General features: G+C 35.2%; 3 protein-coding genes and 1 long non-coding RNA gene across 6 annotated transcripts; 2 read left to right on the plus strand and 2 right to left on the minus strand.

Annotated features, from left to right (window-relative positions):
* Window positions 1–3,254: 3,254 nt before the first annotated feature.
* Window positions 3,255–5,245, plus strand: LOC121734133 (FAM172 family protein homolog CG10038). 2 transcript variants are annotated; one of them, XM_042124559.1, is made up of 5 exons: window positions 3,255–3,475; window positions 3,669–3,969; window positions 4,329–4,680; window positions 4,817–4,901; window positions 5,028–5,245. In XM_042124559.1, the coding sequence occupies exons 1-5, from the start codon at window positions 3,340–3,342 to the stop codon at window positions 5,108–5,110; spliced, it is 957 nt and encodes a 318-aa protein (XP_041980493.1). In that variant the 5' UTR covers window positions 3,255–3,339; the 3' UTR covers window positions 5,111–5,245. The 2 variants fall into 2 exon arrangements, with proteins under 2 accessions (XP_041980493.1, XP_041980494.1); XM_042124560.1 differs by having other exon boundaries at window positions 4,821–4,901; window positions 5,028–5,242.
* A 432-nt stretch (window positions 5,246–5,677) lies between these two features.
* Window positions 5,678–7,034, minus strand: LOC121734131 (RNA-binding protein NOB1). The gene has a single exon (XM_042124556.1). It carries the CDS (start codon window positions 6,948–6,950, stop codon window positions 5,730–5,732), a length of 1,221 nt encoding a protein of 406 aa, XP_041980490.1. The 5' UTR covers window positions 6,951–7,034; the 3' UTR covers window positions 5,678–5,729.
* Window positions 7,035–7,781: 747 nt separating this feature from the next.
* Window positions 7,782–8,956, minus strand: LOC121734132. Of its 2 annotated transcripts, none has more exons than XM_042124557.1 (2): window positions 7,947–8,956; window positions 7,782–7,855 (listed from the first exon to the last, which is right to left on the minus strand). In XM_042124557.1, exons 1-2 carry the CDS (start codon window positions 8,926–8,928, stop codon window positions 7,782–7,784), a joined length of 1,056 nt encoding a protein of 351 aa, XP_041980491.1. In that variant the 5' UTR covers window positions 8,929–8,956. The 2 variants fall into 2 exon arrangements, with proteins under 2 accessions (XP_041980491.1, XP_041980492.1); XM_042124558.1 differs by having other exon boundaries at window positions 7,805–7,855; window positions 8,023–8,944.
* LOC121734134 lies at window positions 8,663–9,784 on the plus strand. Its single transcript, XR_006036666.1, has 2 exons — window positions 8,663–8,778; window positions 9,586–9,784. It is a non-coding gene; the product is annotated as an uncharacterized LOC121734134 (long non-coding RNA).
* The last annotated feature ends 15,631 nt before the right edge of the window (window positions 9,785–25,415 follow it).

The following is a 25,415-nucleotide window of genomic DNA, read 5'->3' on the forward strand; positions in this document are numbered from 1 at the left end:
ATTTGTGCTTACCTATTTTTTAGGGTTCCGTAGTCAACAAGAAACCCTTATAGTTTCGGTCTGTCAGGCCGTCTGTCTGTCTGTATTAAATTTTACTGTGCTAGATGCGGACATCTATACTTACCGTCTTGTACCGCGTTTGAAATTACGCGCCATTCCACGCGAACACGGACATGTCATACTTGTTCTTATTTACAGCGAACACTGCACAGTGCACGCGGGTGTGCTCGTACTATTTATTTACGCGCAAGATTGTTGATTAATTTAATTATTCAGTGATCTGTGAGCCGTGACCCGTTTGCTCGTTTGCCCCCTTATTTCATAAAAAAAAATCGACATGACGCATATTTTAGGGTTCCGTAGTCAACAAGGAACCCTTAGGGTGAGGCCAAACGAGCGTAATTTTGTGAGTCGTGAGTCACCTGATGGAAAGCAACTACCGTCGCCCATGGACACTCGCAACATCAGAAGAGCTGCAGGTGCGTTGCCGGCCTTTTAAGAGGGAATACGCTCTCTTCTTGAAGGTTTGCAGGTCGTATAGGTCCGGAAATACTGCTGGTGACAGTTCGTTCCAGAGTTTTACAGTGCGCGGCAGAAAGTTACGCGAAAAATGCACGGTGAAAGACTGCCACTCATCAAGGCGATGAGGATGGTAAGTTTATTTTTCGCATGAGGCGATGGCGAAAAGTTGCAGGAGGTATGATTCCGAACAATTCTGATAGAGGATGCAGAGTGAAGCTACATATAGCCTGCCTTAAATATTTAATTTATTTTGTTTTTAGTATTTAGTATTATAGCGGCAATAGAAATACATAATGTCAGAAAAACAGATGGATGAGCGCATTGGTAACTCAAGCCGGGAGTCGCGGGTTTGAATCCCGCCGACGGATTAAAAAAAATCATTTTTTTAGTATCTATACTTATGAAAAAAAAAAATATATATATTTTTTAAAAGAGCCAAAAACTAAAAGAGTTAAGAAACCTTTAATAAATGTCATTTCCGATTAAAATTAAACAGCGACATCTTTGGGAGAATTTTGCATTTTGTGAACGTGTTTTAAGAGTAGTCTACTAGATGGTGCATTTATTTATTGTATTTTTATCTACAATAAATAAATGCACCATCTCAACGCCATCTATCGTTCAGATGAAAACTAAAACTGCAGACACGCTGTTTTTTATGGGGTTCAAGAGTCTTTTATATAATTGGTCTGTGGTGTGATGGTAGTGATGATGATGATGATGAATGTAATTTACATAGTAGCATAATAATATGCTTTCTTCGTAAAACAATGCCGGAACCCCCAAACTTTTATCTATAAGGAATCCGGAGTTCTCTTAGTATCTTCGGAACCATAGCATACCTTGGTGCAAAATCTTACTTTTTGGTAGCATAATATGCTAAGGATACTTCAAGTATCGGTTAAATTTTTATATTGTTATATGGGCATAGATGCCCTTGCGGCAGTAACGTTACGAAAATATAACGATATTTGAAAATTATGGTGAAATTATTAAACAACATTTTGTTTTTAGTTATAAAATGATTTAAATGAACAAAAATACAATAAATGTATAGTATAATACATAAAATATAACAATTATATCAAATATTTCGTGGATCATTGAGTAAATCATAAATAAATGTAGAAAAAAACCGGTCATGTTCGTTTTTATGTTTTTTAGAATGGCAATACAGTTTCAATTATGAATCTGCTAATGAATTGAATTGCCGTTGACGTAGGACGTTATTTTACAAAATTAGATAAATCACCGACGATATTGCTCGTAATATCGTCGCTGAATTGATTGAGAGGAATTGCTAAAAGTTAGCATTTTAGCCCTGCAGGTAAAAGATTTTGATACTTTCAATTACAATTAATTAAAATCAATATTATTTATCATGTAATTGAATTTATTGTATTGCAGGTAACATGAATGATGCAAAGGATTCAGTTTTGCAAGTTAAAATATCAAGCATAAATAAAATATGAGATATTATGTTCCAAGAAGAGTGTTTAAAGACAAAATCAGTTCCCTGATGAGATTTCTTCTTAGACCGGTAAGACCCTAACGTTACAAAAAAAAAATACCTGAAAGCAACCTTGTTATTGAATGCTAACTTTATTTTTGAACATATTTTCAGATGTCAGTGTTTGTACCCTAAAGGATTAAAAAAGAAGGCCACATAAATAAAGGCGTGTGGTTACGGGAGTTTGGCTGGGAGGTGTTAATGTATCCGCCGTATAGTCCTGACCTTGCTCCCTCAGATTTCCACCTGTTTCAATCGCGGCAGGATTCCTTAGGCAGTGTCAGGTTGACATCACAAGAGGACTGCCAAAACCACTTGTCGCAGTTTTTTCATCAGAAGCCCCAAAATTTTTATAGCAATGGGATCGTGTCACTACCAACAAGATGCCAAAAAGTTGTCAAACAAAATGACACCTATATATTTTAGTCAACTGTAAATAAACTTTATAAAAAAAAAACCTTTCGAATGTTTATATAAAATGCGAAAAAAATAATTCCGCAACCTTTTATTTTCTGTGTTGTTTTTTGATCTCCCCTTAATCCTTGGTTTTTAATCAACTTGCAAGGGAGGGTTATTAGTTTCAGGCATGTACAAGTATGACTGTATTAAATAAACATATTTGAGTATAATTAATACAATCTATGATGCTTGCGAGTATTAATATAATACTTATAGGAAATTATTTAACATTTAAATTAAATTATATTTAAACTTAGAAACAGTAGTGACAATTTAGTTTAAGAAAATGAAGATAATTGTTTGGTTAAATTATATTTTGTAATATATTTTATGATGTACGCTAAGTATTAAAGAAGAAGTTTTAATACTCTGACAAAAACATGCAAGAGTTTTCGTCAAAAACAAAACAAAATGAAATTTATTGCAAAATAAAATTTTAAGTAAACAACAACAATAAACTTATTCTTGAAATGAGTTATCCAAACTAAAATATAATATTATTTTCATAAATAATCAAGTATCAAAACTATAATTCCGACTATAGACAGGGTTGCCATACGTAGATTTTTTGAATTTGCCGCCTTTTTCCAGTCTCATCTTTCGCTAGCCAGACTATCGATATAAAAAATACCGTTATCTGGCTACCATTATGAAAATACCGGTACGTAACGGTATTTTTTCGGGTATTCGATAACGTTATGAAGCCCTGATATATACTAGTAATCTGTGAGCAATAATATGAAAAAAAAAAAAGAAGTCTCAAGTTTGTTTTGAAAATTGGATGTCGGTATTGTTTTTGTCAAAAGGCCAGAAAATAGAAATGTTTTACTGAAAAACAAAGCTAATTAATGAAGGTCTTCCGCAGAATAAAAGCGTACATTACTCCGCAACACCTAAAGAATCAATATTGTGTTTCTAAAATTTATTGTGAGAAAATGGCGGCGACAAAAACTCTAGCAGACCTAGGATACGCATTCAACTCAGGTTCTTTCCATGCTTTTCTAAAATTAAATACAGAACATAGTAAATCTGCAAATAACATTTTGAATCAAACTTTATCAACATATTTTTTTACAGAATAGACAGAACTGTTTGTATTTTCTATAAGTCACTTTACACTATTACAGAATTCATTCACTGATATGAATAATAATTATTATACATTGTTGTATTTCAGAAGGTCAATTGAGAAAAATTTGTGCCGATGGAAAGATTACAGATGAGCCATTTCAGTTCAACATCAGCAAGGACCACCAGCAGTGTCAATCCCACTATGAGACATTGGGAGAAGCTGTAACAGAATATATTTACCAGCTGTTGGAGACCCAGGAGAACCTAGTGAGGCTACCGGTTCCCAAAGATTCTACTGAAGATTTTGGTACATTCATATTCACTTCCAAGGATTATGACAAGAAACCTGTTGTCATGGTGCTAATTCATGGGTCTGGAGCGGTGCGGGCCGGTCAGTGGGCGAGATCGTGAGTGAACATATTTAGTTTCAAAAAAATTTGGTTTTTCTGGCCTGTTTAAAACTTAATTATACCAGAGTAAATAGAACTGAGGAGTAGCTGACTCAAGAGATTTCAAAATTTCTATGTTTGACATAGTATGTCATATCGGCCGGCGTGCACCATATTACTGCGTTACCTATTACATAGCATTGTGAAACATGTTCGCAAGTGACACTCGCGCCCAACTCGCATATAATTATTATTCGCCCATTTGTTTGAAGTCGTTAGTTACCGCTTCTTAGTTACTGACTACTCTGATTACATTTTAACATGTGTGTATTATTTAAACATTATTATTTGGCGCAATAAACAACTCATAATTTCAGTCTAATAATAAACGAAAATTTGGACATGGGCACTCAGATACCTTACATAAAAGAAGCTACTGCCAGGGATTACGGCATAATTGTTCTGAACCCCAATGACAATACAAGGAATGATAAAATCATAATGAACAGCTCAAACTCAGAGGAGCATAGCAAGTATGTTTGGGAGCACTACATAAGGCCATGTTCTGCGACCAGTATTGTCATCGTCGCCCATAGCTTCGGCGGCTACTTGACATTGATGCTCTCGGACATGTTCAGAACTGACTTTGAACAGAGAGTCAAAGCAGTTGCCCTCACAGACTCTGTTCATCGCTACTCGAGGGTTAAAATGAATGTTTATTTAAAAACGGTATGAATGCATATTATTATGTTTTAAGTTTAGTTGACTTGCAAACTGGACAATTTCTAAGTTCAATTTTCAATAACACAAGATATTATGTAATGAAGCAATCAAAAGCTTCAACTTTATTTTATAATTATTCCAGATAGCAAAGAATTGGATTTCCAGTTCCTCTCCCCTGGACACACCAATTAACACCCCAGAGTATGATGTACTGAGACTTTCTGCAGGTACGTACACACATTGAATAATAAAAACTATGTGTACTTACAACTTATGTACACACATTGAATAATAAAAACTATGTGTACAAATTACAAGTTGACTTACCTCAAGCTATTAATTATTTATTGCAGGTCATCCTAAACATGAGATGACTTCATACTGCTGCATGTCATCTGTTTTTAACTTCATAGAAGAGAAACTTGGACAGAAATAAACATTTGACATTATATAATATTTAGTAAACCCAGCAACAAGGTACCCAAATTATAAAAACTACTTTTTGGTAAAATAAAAAAAAAACATTGCATTATAGACTGCTCAAAAAGAATGAAATTCCAGATCAAGCTTTAAAATAAATGCTTCTTTATTGTATTTACGGTACTTTAAAGTAATTTTTCAATTTAAATGCTTTAAAAATTGTTGAAAGAATCATATTATGATATCCAAAGTGACATAACACATAAATTCACTTTAGCAAAAACTATTTTGATAGGATTAATATTAATAATTTATTATTATAACCCTACTATAAGTTTTTTATTGCCTACCCAAACTATTCTTTACACTTCTTTCCATTGAGGATTTTTCATGTTCCGGATGCTTATCGAGTAATTAATTAGCAGGTGCTGTATTTTCTTTTTTATACTGTTGTTATTATTATTATTGTTGTTTAAGGAAATGTTCCTTTTTTGTTTTATGAAATGTTTTGCTTTGGCAAGTTTTATACCACTTACTTTATCGGATATAAAAATATAATTATAATAATATGATAAGCTAGAAATATGTTTATATCATTTAATATACAAGTACTATGAAATATAATATACTGAGTTTTATTTCTTCTTGCCTTTTGAGTAGTGTTTCATCCAATATTTGATATCTTGTTTATCTGCTCTGACACCGAGCACAGCCGATTTAGAGTTTACATCTTTCATGGCAAATGGGGAGAATCCAGCAGTATAGTCAGGGTCTAGGGCATTTGTTTTGCTGCGGCCAATTTTGGTAGCGAAGTTTTTGTGTATGTGCTGGTCTTCAGTGAGGATAGGATATTGGAAGTGTTGGCCGCCCCTGGGAGTGGGGAGACTGAATTTCTTTCCTCTTGCTGTTAATGGTTTCCGGCCGTTTATGTGGATATGCTGGTTGCCTTCATCGTCAATGCTAACGGACACTTTTTTTAAAGTGGAGTGACCACATTTCGGGCAAAATAGTTTTGTCATTACACTCGTTGTCTGAAAACAAGTGGTGCAGCGAAATATAAACGTCCGGAGATGCCTTATGATTCTGCCATCAACTGAGGTTACATTGAGGCCAATCTGTTTCAAAACATTTTGCATGGCAAAGTCAGATGTGATACACGCTACCTCCACAGATTCAACTTCATCATCAAAATCCCCTAACTCCATTTCCTTTTTCTTTTCACTTAAATTATTAGGTGTGATCCAGTCGCCCTCATCACTGTCTGAGTTGTCTTCGTCAGTAGATCTATCACTGTTGTTTACATCATCCGTGACCTTGACCATTACACTGTCAATTTCCTTGCACTCCTTAAAATCAACATTTTTTAATTGCTCAGTGATTTCCTCAGTTAACTCGTTATCATCAGCTTCATTTTTACCACTGTGGCATGTTTCAGTTTGTGAGCTTGGCATACTTTTAGTTTCTGCATTGTTGTCCATCTGTTCTTGTGGAAAATTGGGCAAGCCGGTAACTTTAACGGTTTTCTGCATCGTCGGTTCTGTTTTAAGGTGATCTGTGCCAAGTTTTTCCTTTTCCAACTGATAAGTGAGAGCTACGACTTTTATGTCCGTGGCGGACAGACTAGTGTAATCACCAGTTCTTTTAGAAAATTCTGTAACGAATTTTATATTCTCAGTGAACACGTCCTTTACCTTTAGGTCATATGGTAGCACCACGAGCTTTTTCCGTTGCCTATCATTGGTAATTTCGTCGATAACTTCTTGAATGGTGTATACATTGTCAGCTATATCTGACAAGTTAGCTGCTTTTATAAATGCAGTAGTGTCTACCACTAAATTCTTTATTTTCTTAAACATATTTAAACATTAATTAAAATAGTGTTCAAATATAAAAAAGAGGAAATATAAGTTTTAAATTTAATTAAACAACACACAATACCACGTGCATAAATTCAACCTTCTTCTTCACAGATTACCAAAGTCTGGCTATTTTTTTTTTTTTTTTTTTTTTTTTTTTTTTTTAATTTATTGGGAGCTGGAAACGAGTCCTTTGCTCCAAAAAAAATACAATAATAATACAAAATACAACAGATTAAAATTAAAAAAAAGGAATGTCTTTCTTCTATGTTGGTTCTCACCACAGGCTCTCACCAATGTTCACACTAAGCACTATTTACAAAAAAAAAAAACAAAACACTACGGTACCTATTTACAATTATTTTTAAACTTTTTCCATCGTTGAGCATATATAACGGTATAAACATTTGAAGAAATTGTAATTAGACAGTAAATCTTCTGGGCGGCGGGGTACACTTATATCTTCATCTTTACAAATTTTATCTATTTCAGAGCAGAGTAAAATTCTGTCCAGACCTAGTGCTTTGCAATCAAAGATTATATGTTTGAGGTCAGCATCATTTTCTAAGCATTTGGGGCATTTTGCATCATCTAAAATTCTTAATTTATGGAGGTGGGAGGGGACCAAGCAATGTCCAAATCTCATCCTTGTTATTACTGATGTGAATTTTCTTGATTCAAACTGTACAGTGTAATACCATGGGACTGAAAAATCTTTCTTTATGTCACTGTACCATTTACCCTTATTACCCTTTACTATATTCCAGATTCTTTTCCATAGCTCAAACATTTCATCTTTGACAGTCAAAAAGAGGTCTGTAAATGGCACTTTTATGATGTCCTTATGATCCTCATCTGGTGGTCCTCTAGAGGCTGTATCCGCCCTCTCATTTCCAGCAATTCCTCTGTGGGAGGGAACCCATAGAAATTCAATATTAATGTTATTACTGACTAATTCATGTAGAATGTTTTTGATCTTAAAAATTAAATAATTACTTTTGAAACTTAAATTACTATTATCTAGAGCTACTAACACACTTTTACTATCTGATATTACAAGAAAATTATTTACATATGACAAAGTTTTTATATATTGTAATGCCATATAAACAGCATAACATTCGGCTGTGTAGATAGAACACATATTACTGATTATAAAACATTTGGTAACATCCAGAAATTCATCATAATAAGCCGATTTAACCTCATCTATAGTTTTCGACCCATCTGTATAGATTTTGTAAAAGTCTGTTTTCTTTTCTATAAAACTGAGAAAGTCGGTCTTACCATAGATGTCTCCAGTTGTTACCAAATATTTTTTCTCTAGAGAACCTTCAAAGTTGTCATAAATTGGCCATAGATCACTAGAATAAATGTCATTTGTCATATTTAAAACCAACTGTAACAAAGTCGGCATCTGTGGCAAAATCCTTGTAGAAATAATTTGTGATGTTATTACAGAAGAATCTAATAAACTAGTTATTTCCTCAGATACTTTAAGTTTTCTTACAGGAAGTGAGGACTTAATTGCAATCATCTTAACAAAGTATTTCTTAGCTAACATGAGTCGTCTCAAGAATAAAGGAGGAATATAAGTTTCAACTTCCATTGAGTTTATAGGGGTGGATTTCATCGCACCAGTTATAATGCGCAGTGCTTGATTTTGAATGATATCTAACTTTTTTAGAAGACTAGCGCTAGCATTAATATATGCTAAGCAACTATAGTCAAAGTGGCTCCTAACTAAACTTTTATACAACATTGAGAGAATTTTTGGATCAGCACCCCAAAAAACTCCTGCTAAACATCTCAATATATTGAGTCGCTTGTAAGCTTTATTACATATATAATCTATATGTACATTAAATTTAAGTTTGTTATCTAAAACTATACCTAGAAATTTATGTTCATTTACTAGTGAGATGATTTCATTATTACATTTAACTTGAACATTACATTGACTTTTACCAAAAGTCATAACTGAGCTTTTTGAAGAATTAATATTTAGTTTTAGTTTGTTATTATAATAATTTAACAGTTGCTTAAGAGCTAAATTAATATTACAATTGGCCGAGCGTAGTAGACGATTAATACAATAGATAACTATATCATCAGCATATTGTAGAACATTAACACCTAATACTTTTACATATTTACAAATTTGTGATGTATATAAATTATACAGGATTGGAGACAATATCGCTCCTTGCATTAAGCCTTTATGTGCAAATTTTGGACCATGTAGTATATCATTAAATTTCACATAGACAAGACGGTGATTTAAGAATCTATATATCCATTTTAAAAACCTACCAGGAATCCCCAATTCACTTAAAACCTTAATAAGTACAGACAAATTTACATTATCATATGCACCTTGCACATCTAAAAATACACAAATTGCATTTGAATGAGCCATTATAGAATTCTTAATATCATTTATAAATGAAACAAAGCCATCAACTGTACTTTTTCCTTTACGGAAACCTAACTGAAAATCTGGTAATATTGAATTAGTTTCTGTAAAATAGTCTAACCTAACTTTTATCATATTTTCAAAAACTTTTCCAATGCATGAAGTGAGTGATATTGGACGGTAAGAATTATGATCATGGATTGGCTTATCTTTTTTCAGAATGGGCAAAACACACTGAGTTTTCCACTCGTCGGGAATAACTTGTTTGGACCATAGGTGATTGTAGATATTAAGAAGAACTGCTTGTGCATTTTTGTGTAAGTTTTTAATCATTAAATATGGAAAATTATCCAGTCCAGGAGTAGAATCTCTTCTTGACATTAAGGAACTATAAAATTCATCCCAGCTAAAATCTTTCCTATAGAAGTTGAAATATTCACTATCATTATTACTTTTAAATATATCTTCTAATGAACTTTCACATTCTTCATCATTTGTAAATTTGTCTAAAAATTCTGGTACAAAACTATCACATTTACTATGTATGCTAGAACCTACACGCTTATATTTTTTGATAAAATTCCAAATATTCGTGACTGGGGTGTATCTATTAAATGTAGAGCATAAATTTTGCCAACTTTTTCTCTTTTCCTCTTTTATAATCCTTTTTTTGAGTGCATCTAATCTCTTATAATTTATATAATTTTCCATACTTAAATTACTTCTATATTTTTCCAAAGCTTCTCTACAATCCTTTACAGCCCTATCACAAATATCATTCCACCACGGAGCAGGTACCTTTTTTTTAAATTTTTTAGATGAATTAGTTATTATAATTTTTGGAACACATTCATCTCTTAAAGTGTTTAGTAGATCACAGAAATGATTATAACTTTCTAAAGGATTTTGTAAATTATATTCAAAATCTTGAAATAGATCTTTTGACATATTAAAGAACTTATCCCAGTTAGCTTTTTTGAATAAATACTTATTTACATTTTTATTTATGTCATATTGCATAGGAGAAGTATTAAGTTTTGTAAAAGTTGGAAAGTGATAACTTCCCAACGGATCGTCACCGACATGCCATTCACAATAGGGAGCCAACTCTGGACTCACTAGTGTAACATCAATTGCAGAAGTGTTATTGTTTGGTCTGCCTACTGTAGTAGCACAACCTGTATTTAAAATACATAAATTATATTCATCTATAACTTCATACAAGTCTCGTCCTCTTGTATTATTTATTGTACAACCAAAAGCTATGTGATGGGCGTTACAATCACCCGATATGATAATAGGTTTAGGAAGATTATTAATTATTCTTTTTAATTTTGTTTTATTAATTTTGTTTCTAGGTGGACTGTAAATGCAAAGGATTGTAATGGAACCTATACCTGTTTCTATGGTTATGGCAATAGTCTGTATATCTTGATAATTTGGAGTCGGATGCTGCACATACTTTATAGAATTCCTAATAATTATTGCCACTCCTCCGTGTTCATTTGTAGCATTTTTATAAATGAAATTATACCCAGGGAAATGAACCCGAGGACTTGAAGTTTTAAGCCATGTTTCATTTAATAAAGCTATATCTATTTCTTTATCTATTAAGAGTGATTGAAGTAAAGGTTTTTTATTATTTAAACTCTGGATGTTATGCTGTACAATATTAATACTATCCATTACTTATTAAAGTTTTTAATGAATGTTTCTTTAATATGTGTTGTAGTCTTAATCTCATTAGAATTTCCTATACTTACAATAGTGCTTATTATGGCTTCTAAAATTTTTTGATTATTAATAATGTCCTGGGCTGATATCTTTTCTGGAACAATTTTAACATTTTGAGGATTAGCTTTTGTAAGAGGTGGGAAAGATGTTAAATTATTTGTTATGTCTGCATAAGTAGAATTATTAACTCTCAAAGATATGTTTTTCTTAATTTTAGAAGCCTTAATTGGGCACTCCTTAGAAATAGCTAGGTGATTACCTCCACAGTTTTTACATTTTAAAACTTCTGATGTGCATTCTTTATAAGAATGATTCTCTGCACATTTAGAACATGCTTGTTCATTAAAACAATATTTTGCAGAGTGATTGAAAAGTAAGCATTTAAAACATTGTAAAACTGGAGGTATATAATTATGAACCTTATATCTCCATCCATCTAAGAAAATGCATTGTGGTAATACAGTGCCAGAAAAAGTAACAGTAATAGTATTTAACGGAACAAATGTATTATTTTCTTTTTTCATAAATCTACGTATACCAATTATGTCAATATCGCTACTTATTTTTTCAAACAAATCCCTATTACTAATTTCCTTAGGAATGTACCTAACTACCCCAACCCTTTCCACAGAGGCTGCTGGGATATATGCTCTTAGATTGTTTTCTTGAATAAATGATGCATTGAGGAAATCATTAGCTAATGCCGCTTGTTTGAAAGTTATTTTTATTTTGCGGGCGCTTATTCTAGCTCTTTCATAAACTCCTTTTGCGTTTTTGAAAATTTTCGAAAGGCTAAGGGGGTTCATGTTTCCTATTTTTGTATCCTTATTAAATGTTCGACAAATACAATAAAATCTCCGTTGTAATTATTGTCAGGATATTTTCTTGAATATGAAGGTTTAAGAAAGGGTTTGTACTTATCGCCTGAGTTTTCAATTATTTTCCTTTTCTTCGATGACGAAGATTTATAGTTAGGATCATCTCCGTCGCTCTCGTCCTGCATATTATCTACTTTTAACTTACTTTTAATGTATAAAAACTATAAATATAATTTTTTGCAAATTGTTATTCAAAAAAGGCGCCTTCCTCTTCCCGCCAAAAAGAGCAAGTCCAAAAGTCTGGCTAGCGAAAGCAGTGTTGCCAGAGCTGTATGTTCGAAAGTTACTTATTGTCATGCGAAAAGTAACATTTTGAGGGAAAAGTAACATTTCGTATTACTTAAATAATATTTTAAATGCCGGGGGGGGGGGGGGGGGGTATTGGCCTATTTTTGCTCTATCACGGTACGGAACCCTTTATGAGCGAGTCAGACTCGTGGGCGGGGGCGCTGCTGATAAAGGAGAACTGTCAAAAATCTGTTTTTGTATGATGGCAGCGTTAGTTGCTTTTTTCGCCACGTTCATTCAAAGCATTGTCAGCTGTAACGACAAAACTCAATAAAACTAAGTGTGTTTCGTTTTCGCATTTTTGGTTTCAAACATCTTTTTTTTTTCAATTACCAAAAGTAACGTAAAAGTAACATCTGTAGTCATGTCACATGAATGTAACATGCAAGGGTCAAAAGTAACGTAAAATGTTACAAAAGTAACATTCTGGCAACGCTGGGCGAAAGTTGAGACTGGAAAAAGGCGGCAAATTCAAAAAATCTACGTATGGCAACCTTGTCTATAGTCGGAATTATAGTTTTGATACTTGATTATTTATGACAATATTATTATATTTTAGTTTGGATAACTCATTTCAAGAATAAGTTTATTGTTGTTGTTTACTTAAATTTTATTTTACTAACTTTAACTCTTGCATGTTTTTGTCGGAGTATTAAAACTTCTTCTTTAATACTTACCGTACATCATGAAATATATTACAAAATATAATTTAACCCAAACAATTATTTTCATTTTCTTAAACTAAATTGTCACTACTGTTTCTAAGTTTAAATATAATTTAATTTAAATGTTAAATAATTTCCTATATTATATTATTACTCGTAAGCATCGTAGATTGTATTAATTATACTCAAATATGTTTATCTAATACATACATGTACATGCCTGAAACTAATAACCCCCCCTTGCAAGTTGATTAAAAACCAAGGATTAAGGGGAGATGAAAAAACAACACAGAAAATCAGTTGCGGATTTTTTTTTTCGCATTTTATATAAAGATTCGGAATGTTTTTTTAATAAAGTTTATTTACAATTGACTAAAATATATAGGTGTCATTTTGTTTGACAACTTTTTGCCATCTTGTTGGTAGGGACACGATCCCATTGCTATAAAAATTTTGGGGCTTCTGATGAAAAAACTGCGACAAGTGGTTTTGGCAGTCCTCTTGTGATGTCTACCTGACACTGCCTAAGGAATCCTGCAGCGATTGAAACAGGTGGAAATCTGAAGGTGCAAGGTCAGGACTATACGGCGGATGCATTAACACCTCCCAGCCAAACTCCCGTATTCACACGCCTTTGTTATTGTGGCATTCTTTTTTAATCCTTTTTAGGGTACAAACACTGACATCTGAAAATATGTTCATAAATAAAGTTAGCATTCAATAAATAGGCCCATTCACGGCAGGACTGCCGTGCAGTCCTTTAACAAGGTTGCTTTCAGGTATTTTTTTTGTAACGTTAGGGTCTTACCGGTCTAAGAAGAAATCTCATCAGGGAACTGATTTTGTCTTTAAACACTCTTTTTGGAAAATAATATCTCATAATTTATTTATACCTGATATTTTAACTTGCATAACTGAATCCTTTGCATCATTCATGTTACCTGCAAAACAATAAATTCAATTACATGTTAAATAATAATGATTTTAATTAATTGTAATTGAAAGTATCAAAATCTTTTACCTGTACTTACCATTGCACTGGGATATTTCATGTAAACAATCTTGTTTTTGTTTAAAAATTGCATCCTTTTCACTTCTTTTTTGTTCGTATTTACTAATCATAGCTAAAATCAGTTTTCGCAAATCTCTTTTCAAAGTTTTCGTCACGTTTAAATTAGAAAATCACGTAAACCACAGAAATATTTTTCACTTTGACACATAAACAACAGATGCTATAGGATAGGTGACACTGACGTTAATGACAGTGTTACCTTAATCAGTTTTGGAATTAAAAGCCAGTCTCATCTTTCGCTAGCCAGACTCTATGACGAAAATTTGATTTTTTCCAGATTGTTCAAAAAAATAATTGAAAATGTAAATAATCGAGGTATTTACTGCAATCAAGACATGTGGTAAGAGATTCCATGTGTTTTGTTTACTTTCGATGCATAATTGGTACATTTTCGAAACACGCACGACGTAATTTTCAATTTATTTAGGTAAGACAAGACGCGGCACGTTCGTGACTGCGCTCGATGCAGACTAAATAACAGACGGTCCAATTGGGCCGTATTTGAATCTTCACAACGCGCGCGGTAGTAACATATCTGCTTTGAGTTTTTCATAATTGCGTACAGCTATGTAACAAAAATAAAAGAAAAGTAACCTGCATGGAGTCACCCTATTCCCAGTGCTGTCCTCGAAGAAATCATTGTCTTTATAATACGCTTTAGCACACAAACGTTCTTTAACTGTTCATTTAAATTTGGAGCCGATTCCGAGATTCCAATCGATTCCAATCATACATGTATATATATATATATATATATATATATATATATATATATATATATATATATATATATATATATATATATATATATATATATATATATATATACAATATAATAGAATATAATAGAATAGAAGTGACAAAACTCCTCGTTCTCCGACATACTCGTCCGGTAAACGTTTGTTGTCGGAATTATCCCCTTCCTCCTTGTCACCCGTGGAGAAGCGTCACCAACCCACTAGGGACGAGCCGCAGCTGTCCCCCGTTACGTCATTGTCGCGCATCCGACGATGCTTGCAATTATTACGAGCTTGTCCGCGAAGCCAGCTCATACTTAGCAAAGATTAATGAGTTCGCAAACGATACCGTATCTCGTCGCAATAATTTTGCCAATAAGTCAGAAATTATGAGTATGACACAAAAAATAACTACAATCGTTTCACTCCTCGCTATTAAGAACTCGTCCTTGGAAACCGAGGTAGCCAATATGGAACGCGAATTACTGGCCGCTAAAACTAATCCCGTAATACAACCAGTCTCCGCCGCGCCTTCTGCCTCCTACTCGGACGCGCTTAAATTAAGACTTGCTAAGTCAGTGCCGCCAGTCGAGACGCGAAAACCACTTCCTTGCGTTATTGCCTATCCGACACAAGAAAAATCGGCGGAATTAAAATCGTCATCGGAGACTAAACAAGCTCTGATGAAAGTCATCAACCCGGCCGACGGCTTCCAATTTCACGGCGTCAAAAAAACCGCCAATTCGGGTGTGATCTTGCGACTAACTAGCGAGTCGCAAGTCAATAAATTAAAATCGGTGGAAGCACTCAAATCGGCCGGTCTGCGACTTGAGTCGCCGAAAGGACGTAACCCGCGTATTCTAGTAAAAGATGTACCGCAACATATGACGGACGATAATTTCTTACTCGCACTTTACAACCAAAATATAAACGGCGAAATTAATAGGTATGTCACAAGAACAATTTTTGCGCACAACAAAAATAGTAAGGCGTCGTATTTTAAATAAAGATTATAACAACAGGAAATGGATAGGCATTGAAGTAGACCCTGTAGTGCGTAAACACCTGATCGATTCAAAAGAAAAACTTTTCATCGATTGGGCGATGTGTCGCTTCGTGGACGACGTCGAGCTCGTCCGCTGCGGCAACTGCCAACAGTATGGACACGTCGCTAAATTCTGTCGCGATCCTAATCCGTGCTGCTATCACTGCGCAGGAAAACATAGTTCGCTATCGTGCCCCAACAAAGATAAAGACAATTTTAAAACGGTTTGTGGTAGCTGCCTTCGTTATAAAAAACCCTCCGACCACTCCACGGGCTCCCCTGACTGTCCAACGTATAAGACTAAAATGGAGCAACTCATTTTAACAACTAGGTATGGATAGTTTAAATATAGGACAGTTAAACCTCCATAATAACAAGCACGCGACTTTAGAGCTAGAAAAGTTAGTTTCTGATTACAATTTGGACTTAGTACTTGTTCAAGAACAATATCAACTCGCGTCGTCTCGGTCGAAAATGATACAAATGAATAACCTAGCTCGCACGGGTATATACACACCTCAGTCCAGATTTTCAATCACGGCCTTAACTAACCTTTCGACGTCGCACTGTGCGGTAGCCGAGGTATCGGGTCCTCAGTTTAGAGTTTACACTGTAAGCTGCTACTTTCAGTACTCGGATTCCGTAAGCCCCCATTTACATCAACTTCGATGCGTATTACAATCTCTTGCGGGTAATAAAATCATTATAGGCGCCGACGTTAATGCATCCTCACCCTTATGGCACGGCCAGCTTAGGTACACTGACCGCGACCGACGTACCGCTGTAGAAGACTTTATTGCGGAGTTTAACCTCCATATTCATAACACCCCCGATGCACCACCTACCTTTAGTAGCCCTACGGGCGAATCGTCGATTGACGTCACGCTATCTAGCGCGTACGTCCAGATTAGGAATTGGCGTGTCCTTCCCGATGCGTCATGTAGTGATCACCGCTTACTGGTGTACGAGTTTTCTCGTGCGGTCCCGAGTGATACCGTAGTCAATTCTAATGACTATAAATACAATGTTAAGAACGGCGATTGGAAATTATTCCGCTCCCTCATTACCGCTCATGCCGGAGACTTCACTCGGCCGGATTTAAACGTCAATGAGTGCGCGGAAATTATGACAAACACATTTGTTTACTGTGCCGATGTAGCCTTGGGTCGTAGATCTCGTAAAAAAGATCACAACTGTAAATGGTGGAACAGTAAACTTCTTAATCTTCGTCGAGAATTTAGAAGGGCCAGGCGCAAAATTAATAATCTTCGTAAATCTGGCCTCGACCGTTCGGATGATAATTATATAATTAGTTTAAATAACCTACGCATTTCAAGGTCACGCTATCGTGCCGCCGTTACGTTAGCGAAAAATAATGTGCTGAAGAATGCCGCGAATAGACTGGATAAAGAGGGTCCCTGGTCCTCTTTATACCACGAGCTTAAACCCAGTAGCAGTAATGAGCCAAGCTTTTTCTCAAATATTAAAATTAACAACTCTTACACTTGTAGTTTAGAGGAAACGGCGAAGGCATATCTAAACGTTCTCATCCCAGACGACGAGCCCTCCTTGGATGATGAACACCAACGCGACATTAGGAGTAGAATGTTAGACCCCATTCATACACCGGTCTCAGATTTACCAACTTCGGAGGAGTTTATTAAAATAGTAAACCTTTTACCTATAAAAAAATCTGCGGGTGAGGATAAAATATCGAATATTATGATAAAGCAAGCATGTTTAGCGGCCAATTCATCGATTCAATATGTTTACAACAGATGTATCGCAGAAGGTATATTTCCAAAAATTTGGCGTTCCGGTTGCATAAAATTAATACCTAAAGCGGGAAACAACGACCTGACGACCCAAAATCTTACCGTCCGATAACGTTACTGCCTTGCTTAGGTAAATTACTAGAACGTCTCATCGTACCTCGCCTGCTTCCTGGTGGCCCTAAATTTCATAGCCATCAGTTCGGTTTCACCGCCGGGAAATCGACTGTTGACGCGGCGTTAGAAGTAAGAAAAATAGTTAACTTGTCGGAAACTAAATATGTGGTCGCCATTTCATTAGATATTTCCGGGGCCTTCGACCATGCTTGGTGGCCGATGGTGCTATTAAAACTAAAAAATCGAGGGTGTTACTGTAATATTTATTCCATAATACATTCTTACTTTTCTAACGGTCAAACTAAGCTTCGTCTAGGACATTGTACACACGCCAAAGATTTAACTTGCGGCTGCCCTCAAGGATCGGTAATTTCGCCTAAATTATGGAACATCGGATTCGACGATTTGTTAAGTCTTCCACTTCCACCGCTTTGTATACTAGTTGGTTACGCCGATGACGGGTTTCTTATCGTTCAAGCAAACTCGCGTTCCGAAATTGAGTCTAAAGCCAACAGTAGTCTTAATTTAATATCTGACTGGGGTAAGCGTAATCGTCTGAAATTCGCCGCGCAAAAAACTTACCAAATTCTTTTAAAAGGATCCCTTATATCTTCCCCTAGCATCAAACTTGACAATATTAACGTTAAACGCAAACAGTCACTCTGTTATCTTGGTTTTTACTTAGAAAATAAATTTACATTTTTAGAACATATAATTCAAACCGGTGAGAAAGCGAAACGCAACTTTTACTCCTTTACCAAAATATCTACGTCGACATGGGGCCTCTCATTCAAAACCTTAAAATTAATTTACACTGCTACTTACCTTGGCAGCATTTGCTACGGGGCCCCCGTGTGGGCCGACAGAGCAACTATCGGCGCGGCTCGTCGCAAGTTGCTACAAAGCCAACGTCTTGCTCTTATATTCTTGTGCAAAGCTTACAGAACCACAAGCACCGAAGCCTTGCCCGTGCTAGCCGGAGTTTTACCCGTTGACCTTGAGATTCAGCGTCGTGCGACAATGTACTATCATAATAAAAACATTGACAACCCGTTTTTTTTAAGCGCTCGGGATAAAATTAAAATAGCAAGATTGTTTGAACCTTTAGAAAACTCTTTGCAAAGCCTAATCTCCGAATGGCAGACGCGATGGGACTGTTCCACCAAAGGGCGACATCTTTATAATTTTTTCCCTAATATTCGTGAACGGCTATCCAAACATTGGATGGATATTGATCACTGCGTTTCTCAATTCCTGACCGGTCATGGAAATTTTAAGGCCAAACTCTACGGATTTAATCTAGTAGCATCACCCATGTGCGAGTGCTCGACCGAAGGCAACATGTTTGAACAAACAGCTCATCATGTTCTCTGGGAGTGCAGTCTCTGGCAGGACGAAAGAACTACAATGCTAAACAACCTACTCTGTACATCTGGTGTCGCATACTACGGTGATCTCGTGGACAGCGCTAGGAACTTCCGTGCCTTCAAGCGTTTTTGTCACAATTACTACTGGCAACAGTCTAACACAATAAATTAATTTAGCTCTAGCGTAGTAGTCACTATTATTATTAACGTTTATTCCCGTGGTGCTTCCCCCTTCCAGTTCTTTGACTTTCGGTCACTGCAACCTTGTGCTGTCTCCCGCTTTATATGGGGAGGGAATCTGGAATTCTTCCTACTCCTCCTATTTTCTTCTGATTAATTTCGTTGCGGGTCCCAAGACAGCTTTAGCATGTCCCTCGGGCTCCCTGAGATCATATCAAAGGGTTTTCGTGGTTGGATACCGCTGTCAATCCTGGCGACACAGGAGATACAGTGGTGGGAATGTGTGGTGGGCCAAAGCCCGTAAAAAAAAAAAAATATATACAATATATATATATATATATATATATATATATATATATATATATATATATATATATATATATATATATATATATATATATATATATATATATATATATATATATCGCTCGCACATGGGTGATGCTACTAGATTAAATCCGTAGAGTTTGGCCTTAAAATTTCCATGACCGGTCAGGAATTGAGAAACGCAGTGATCAATATCCATCCAATGTTTGGATAGCCGTTCACGAATATTAGGGAAAAAATTATAAAGATGTCGCCCTTTGGTGGAACAGTCCCATCGCGTCTGCCATTCGGAGATTAGGCTTTGCAAAGAGTTTTCTAAAGGTTCAAACAATCTTGCTATTTTAATTTTATCCCGAGCGCTTAAAAAAAACGGGTTGTCAATGTTTTTATTATGATAGTACATTGTCGCACGACGCTGAATCTCAAGGTCAACGGGTAAAACTCCGGCTAGCACGGGCAAGGCTTCGGTGCTTGTGGTTCTGTAAGCTTTGCACAAGAATATAAGAGCAAGACGTTGGCTTTGTAGCAACTTGCGACGAGCCGCGCCGATAGTTGCTCTGTCGGCCCACACGGGGGCCCCGTAGCAAATGCTGCCAAGGTAAGTAGCAGTGTAAATTAATTTTAAGGTTTTGAATGAGAGGCCCCATGTCGACGTAGATATTTTGGTAAAGGAGTAAAAGTTGCGTTTCGCTTTCTCACCGGTTTGAATTATATGTTCTAAAAATGTAAATTTATTTTCTAAGTAAAAACCAAGATAACAGAGTGACTGTTTGCGTTTAACGTTAATATTGTCAAGTTTGATGCTAGGGGAAGATATAAGGGATCCTTTTAAAAGAATTTGGTAAGTTTTTTGCGCGGCGAATTTCAGACGATTACGCTTACCCCAGTCAGATATTAAATTAAGACTACTGTTGGCTTTAGACTCAATTTTGGAACGCGAGTTTGCTTGAACGATAAGAAACCCGTCATCGGCGTAACCAACTAGTATACAAAGCGGTGGAAGTGGAAGACTTAACAAATCGTCGAATCCGATGTTCCATAATTTAGGCGAAATTACCGATCCTTGAGGGCAGCCGCAAGTTAAATCTTTGGCGTGTGTACAATGTCCTAGACGAAGCTTAGTTTGACCGTTAGAAAAGTAAGAATGTATTATGGAATAAATATTACAGTAACACCCTCGATTTTTTAGTTTTAATAGCACCATCGGCCACCAAGCATGGTCGAAGGCCCCGGAAATATCTAATGAAATGGCGACCACATATTTAGTTTCCGACAAGTTAACTATTTTTCTTACTTCTAACGCCGCGTCAACAGTCGATTTCCCGGCGGTGAAACCGAACTGATGGCTATGAAATTTAGGGCCACCAGGAAGCAGGCGAGGTACGATGAGACGTTCTAGTAATTTACCTAAGCAAGGCAGTAACGTTATCGGACGGTAAGATTTTGGGTCGTCAGGAGGTTTGTTTCCCGCTTTAGGTATTAATTTTATGCAACCGGAACGCCAAATTTTTGGAAATATACCTTCTGCGATACATCTGTTGTAAACATATTGAATCGATGAATTGGCCGCTAAACATGCTTGCTTTATCATAATATTCGATATTTTATCCTCACCCGCAGATTTTTTTATAGGTAAAAGGTTTACTATTTTAATAAACTCCTCCGAAGTTGGTAAATCTGAGACCGGTGTATGAATGGGGTCTAACATTCTACTCCTAATGTCGCGTTGGTGTTCATCATCCAAGGAGGGCTCGTCGTCTGGGATGAGAACGTTTAGATATGCCTTCGCCGTTTCCTCTAAACTACAAGTGTAAGAGTTGTTAATTTTAATATTTGAGAAAAAGCTTGGCTCATTACTGCTACTGGGTTTAAGCTCGTGGTATAAAGAGGACCAGGGACCCTCTTTATCCAGTCTATTCGCGGCATTCTTCAGCACATTATTTTTCGCTAACGTAACGGCGGCACGATAGCGTGACCTTGAAATGCGTAGGTTATTTAAACTAATTATATAATTATCATCCGAACGGTCGAGGCCAGATTTACGATTACTGTTCCACCATTTACAGTTGTGATCTTTTTTACGAGGTCTACGACCCAAGGCTACATCGGCACAGTAAACAAATGTGTTTGTCATAATTTCCGCGCACTCATTGACGTTTAAATCCAATGTAAAAAATATACAATATATATATATATATATATATATATATATATATATATATATATATATATATATATATATATATATATATATATATATATATATATATATATATATAAGAGGATGCCGTAAGACATTATGCTATGAAAGTAGCTAAAGTAAACTAATCGCGCGGTCTCTACAACAGTGATTTCACGATTTTTTTTTTAACAGCGCTGCTAAAAAAAATTATATATATATATATATATATATATATATATATATATATATATATATATATATATATATATATATATATATATATATATATATATATATATATATATATATATATATATATATATATGTATATATATATATATATATATATATAATACAATTCGCATGATTTTAAAAGCTTGTCGCGAGACTTAACAATCTATCAGTACTTGATAAATTTATTAAAATAAAAATATAATATCTAAGTAGTCTAAGCATATTCAATCAACAAGTAAGATTTTGCACCAAGGTGTACCATGATTAGATTGGGAAGGTGCTGAGAGAACTCCTTTGCATTGCTTTAAGAACGGAAAGCATATGCTACTATGCAAATTATATTCATCATAACTACCATATTATACCTTATAAAGTTATATGCATCCCATGATTATGAGCCTATTATGACCCATTGGTACTTTTCATAGTCATTTAGATCAAGATTCGATTTTGTCAAGCGATTTAAAAAATATTTATTTGTTTGATTGAACACGTTAATCACAGGAACTATTGGTCCTATAAAAAAATATTTTAGTGTTAGATAGCTCATTTATCAAAGAAGGCTATAGGCTATTTTATCACGCAAACTAATAGGACCGAAGAAACAGAGGAAATGTGGTTAAAAGGGAAAATTATTAGCAAGGGTTTATCTCACGAACTACTAAAGCAATTTTGTATGTTATTTGGCACAGATATAGAGTAGACTACGTGAAGAGAGATAAGCTATTTTGTTGCGAAAAAATGTACGATTTCCGTAAAATTCCTAATAATTTACGCGCGGGACATCTAGTTTATAATATAAAGTAAGATAAATACGGCTCAAGAGCGCAAACAATAGTGCGTCAAGAAGTGAAGAAATCAAAAAGTGACAACATTGCGAACATGTCGCGAACTTTGCGAGTGTGGATCAGTAAATTTGGCAGAATGCGCGATACGCAGCGCGCTTTCGCGCGCGATATATATATATATATATATATATATATATATATATATATATATATATATATATATATATATGTATATATATATATATATATAATACAATTCGCATGATTTTAAAAGCTTGTCGCGAGACTTAACAATCTATCAGTACTTGATAAATTTATTAAAATAAAAATATAATATCAATTTACTCAGTTAACGTTTACGCCGAGTGAACCATGGTTTATTTACAAATCGCGCGACAAGCTTTTATTATCATGCAAATTGTATAATATATTGAGGATTATAATTAATAGCTAAAATTTTTAAGGAGTTCATTTTCTTCTTTTTAGACTATATAATAAAAGCTTTTTTATTAAGTTTTTTGTATATTATTTATTACAAAATATAGGTAGTAGTCCTAAGGTCGTTGCAAGTAAGGTCGAATTTCGACCATTGGGCGATCTCTAGTTTATATAGATGAGAAAAAGAAAAGGGCCTAAAATGTGGCACACCTACTTTTATTTTGGTTCCATTAGACCTTATGGAGTTTACATTGGGATAGTAAGGGCGAAGCCAAACGAGCGTAATTAGTGCCCGTGAGCCGCAGAATTTCTGCCGGGCAGAATTTTTTTCATACTAATCACGACTCACAAAATTACGCTCGTGTGAATCGAACAGGACCTTTTATGAAACTGAATGCAGCAAAATTCTGCCCGGTAGAAATTCTGCGACTCACAAGTCACACAAGTACACAACTCACAAATTACGCTCGTTTGGCTTCGCCCTAACCTATACTTAATTGAAATAATCTCTAATTTGGCGTAAAATTTAAATCAATAAATTTACTTATTAATAGGCAGGGATTAATAGGCAGTTTAATTGGTAACGCTTAGCCTACCTGTAACTGCCGATCCACACTCGCGCGCGAAAGCGCGCTGCGTATCGCGCATTCTGCCAAATTTACTGATCCACACTCGCAAAGTTCGCGACATGTTCGCAATGTTGTCACTTTTTGATTTCTTGACTTCTTGACGCACTATTGTTTGCGCTCTTGAGCCGTATTTATCTTACTTTATATTATAAACTAGATGTCCCGCGCGTAAATTATTAGGAATTTTACGGAAATCGTACATTTTTTCGCAACAAAATAGCTTATCTCTCTTCACGTAGTCTACTCTATATCTGTGCCAAATAACATACAAAATTGCTTTAGTAGTTCGTGAGATAAACCCTTGCTAATAATTTTCCCTTTTAACCACATTTCCTCTGTTTCTTCGGTCCTATTAGTTTGCGTGATAAAATAGCCTATAGCCTTCTTTGATAAATGAGCTATCTAACACTAAAATATTTTTTTATAGGACCAATAGTTCCTGTGATTAACGTGTTCAATCAAACAAATAAATATTTTTTAAATCGCTTGACAAAATCGAATCTTGATCTAAATGACTATGAAAAGTACCAATGGGTCATAATAGGCTCATAATCATGGGATGCATATAACTTTATAAGGTATAATATGGTAGTTATGATGAATATAATTTGCATAGTAGCATATGCTTTCCGTTCTTAAAGCAATGCAAAGGAGTTCTCTCAGCACCTTCCCAATCTAATCATGGTACACCTTGGTGCAAAATCTTACTTGTTGATTGAATATGCTTAGACTACTTCCCACGAAACCGAAGTCACCACATGTTTCCATATAAATTTTAAGGATTTCCCTCGATTAGTAATGGCTCCCAGCATCAGATCACCACTTTTGTGAGTATAGTACCAAATTGGGATGACACTCTGTACGCCAAAAGAAACATTTTGAAAATCGGTTCACAAACGGCGGAGTAATCGTTGAATATAAAAAAACAAACATAACACCTCCCCCATTTTGAAAGTTAGTTATAATCGTAGCCTATGTGTTATTCTGATGTATAAGCTATATTATTGTAAAGTTTCATTAAGATACATTCAGTAGTTTTTGCGTGAAAGAGTAACAAACATCCATACATCCATACATCCAAACAAACTTTCGCCTTTATAATAATATATATTATTTTAAAGTAAATAATGTATATAAAGTATAAAGAAATAAAGTATAAAGTAGGATTAATTATATTCTGTTCACTAAACAATGCTGGCATGTCTTGTATGGCAAAAGCCCTTATTAAAAACAAGATTAAAAAAAATCTCTTTGTCGCGGTACAGAAAACCGACAACAATCGGGGAACGGGCCGCGAAGTGCGAAACATATGCGAATCGGATCTCTCACTCATGCTTCGCAGGAATTTCGGTTCGCGCGCGAGTGGGGATGGGGCCTTAGATTTGACGGTACCTACGAGTGAATCGTCAAAAAGTCAAAACTCAATTTTATACACAGTGAAGTTAGGTACGGACCTATATACCTTTACCGCGTGTCTCCTGCTGCGTACCAAATGGCATATCCGCTCGTGTGTAGATGCTAAATAAAGAAAAGTAGGTGTCATAGACAAACGCCTGTAGCGTCAAATGATAGACTCATAGCTTCGTATTCTTTCGC

Source organism: Aricia agestis, chromosome 15 (assembly GCF_905147365.1).
Source record: "Aricia agestis chromosome 15, ilAriAges1.1, whole genome shotgun sequence".
In the NCBI taxonomy this organism is placed as follows: Eukaryota; Metazoa; Arthropoda; class Insecta; order Lepidoptera; family Lycaenidae; genus Aricia; species Aricia agestis.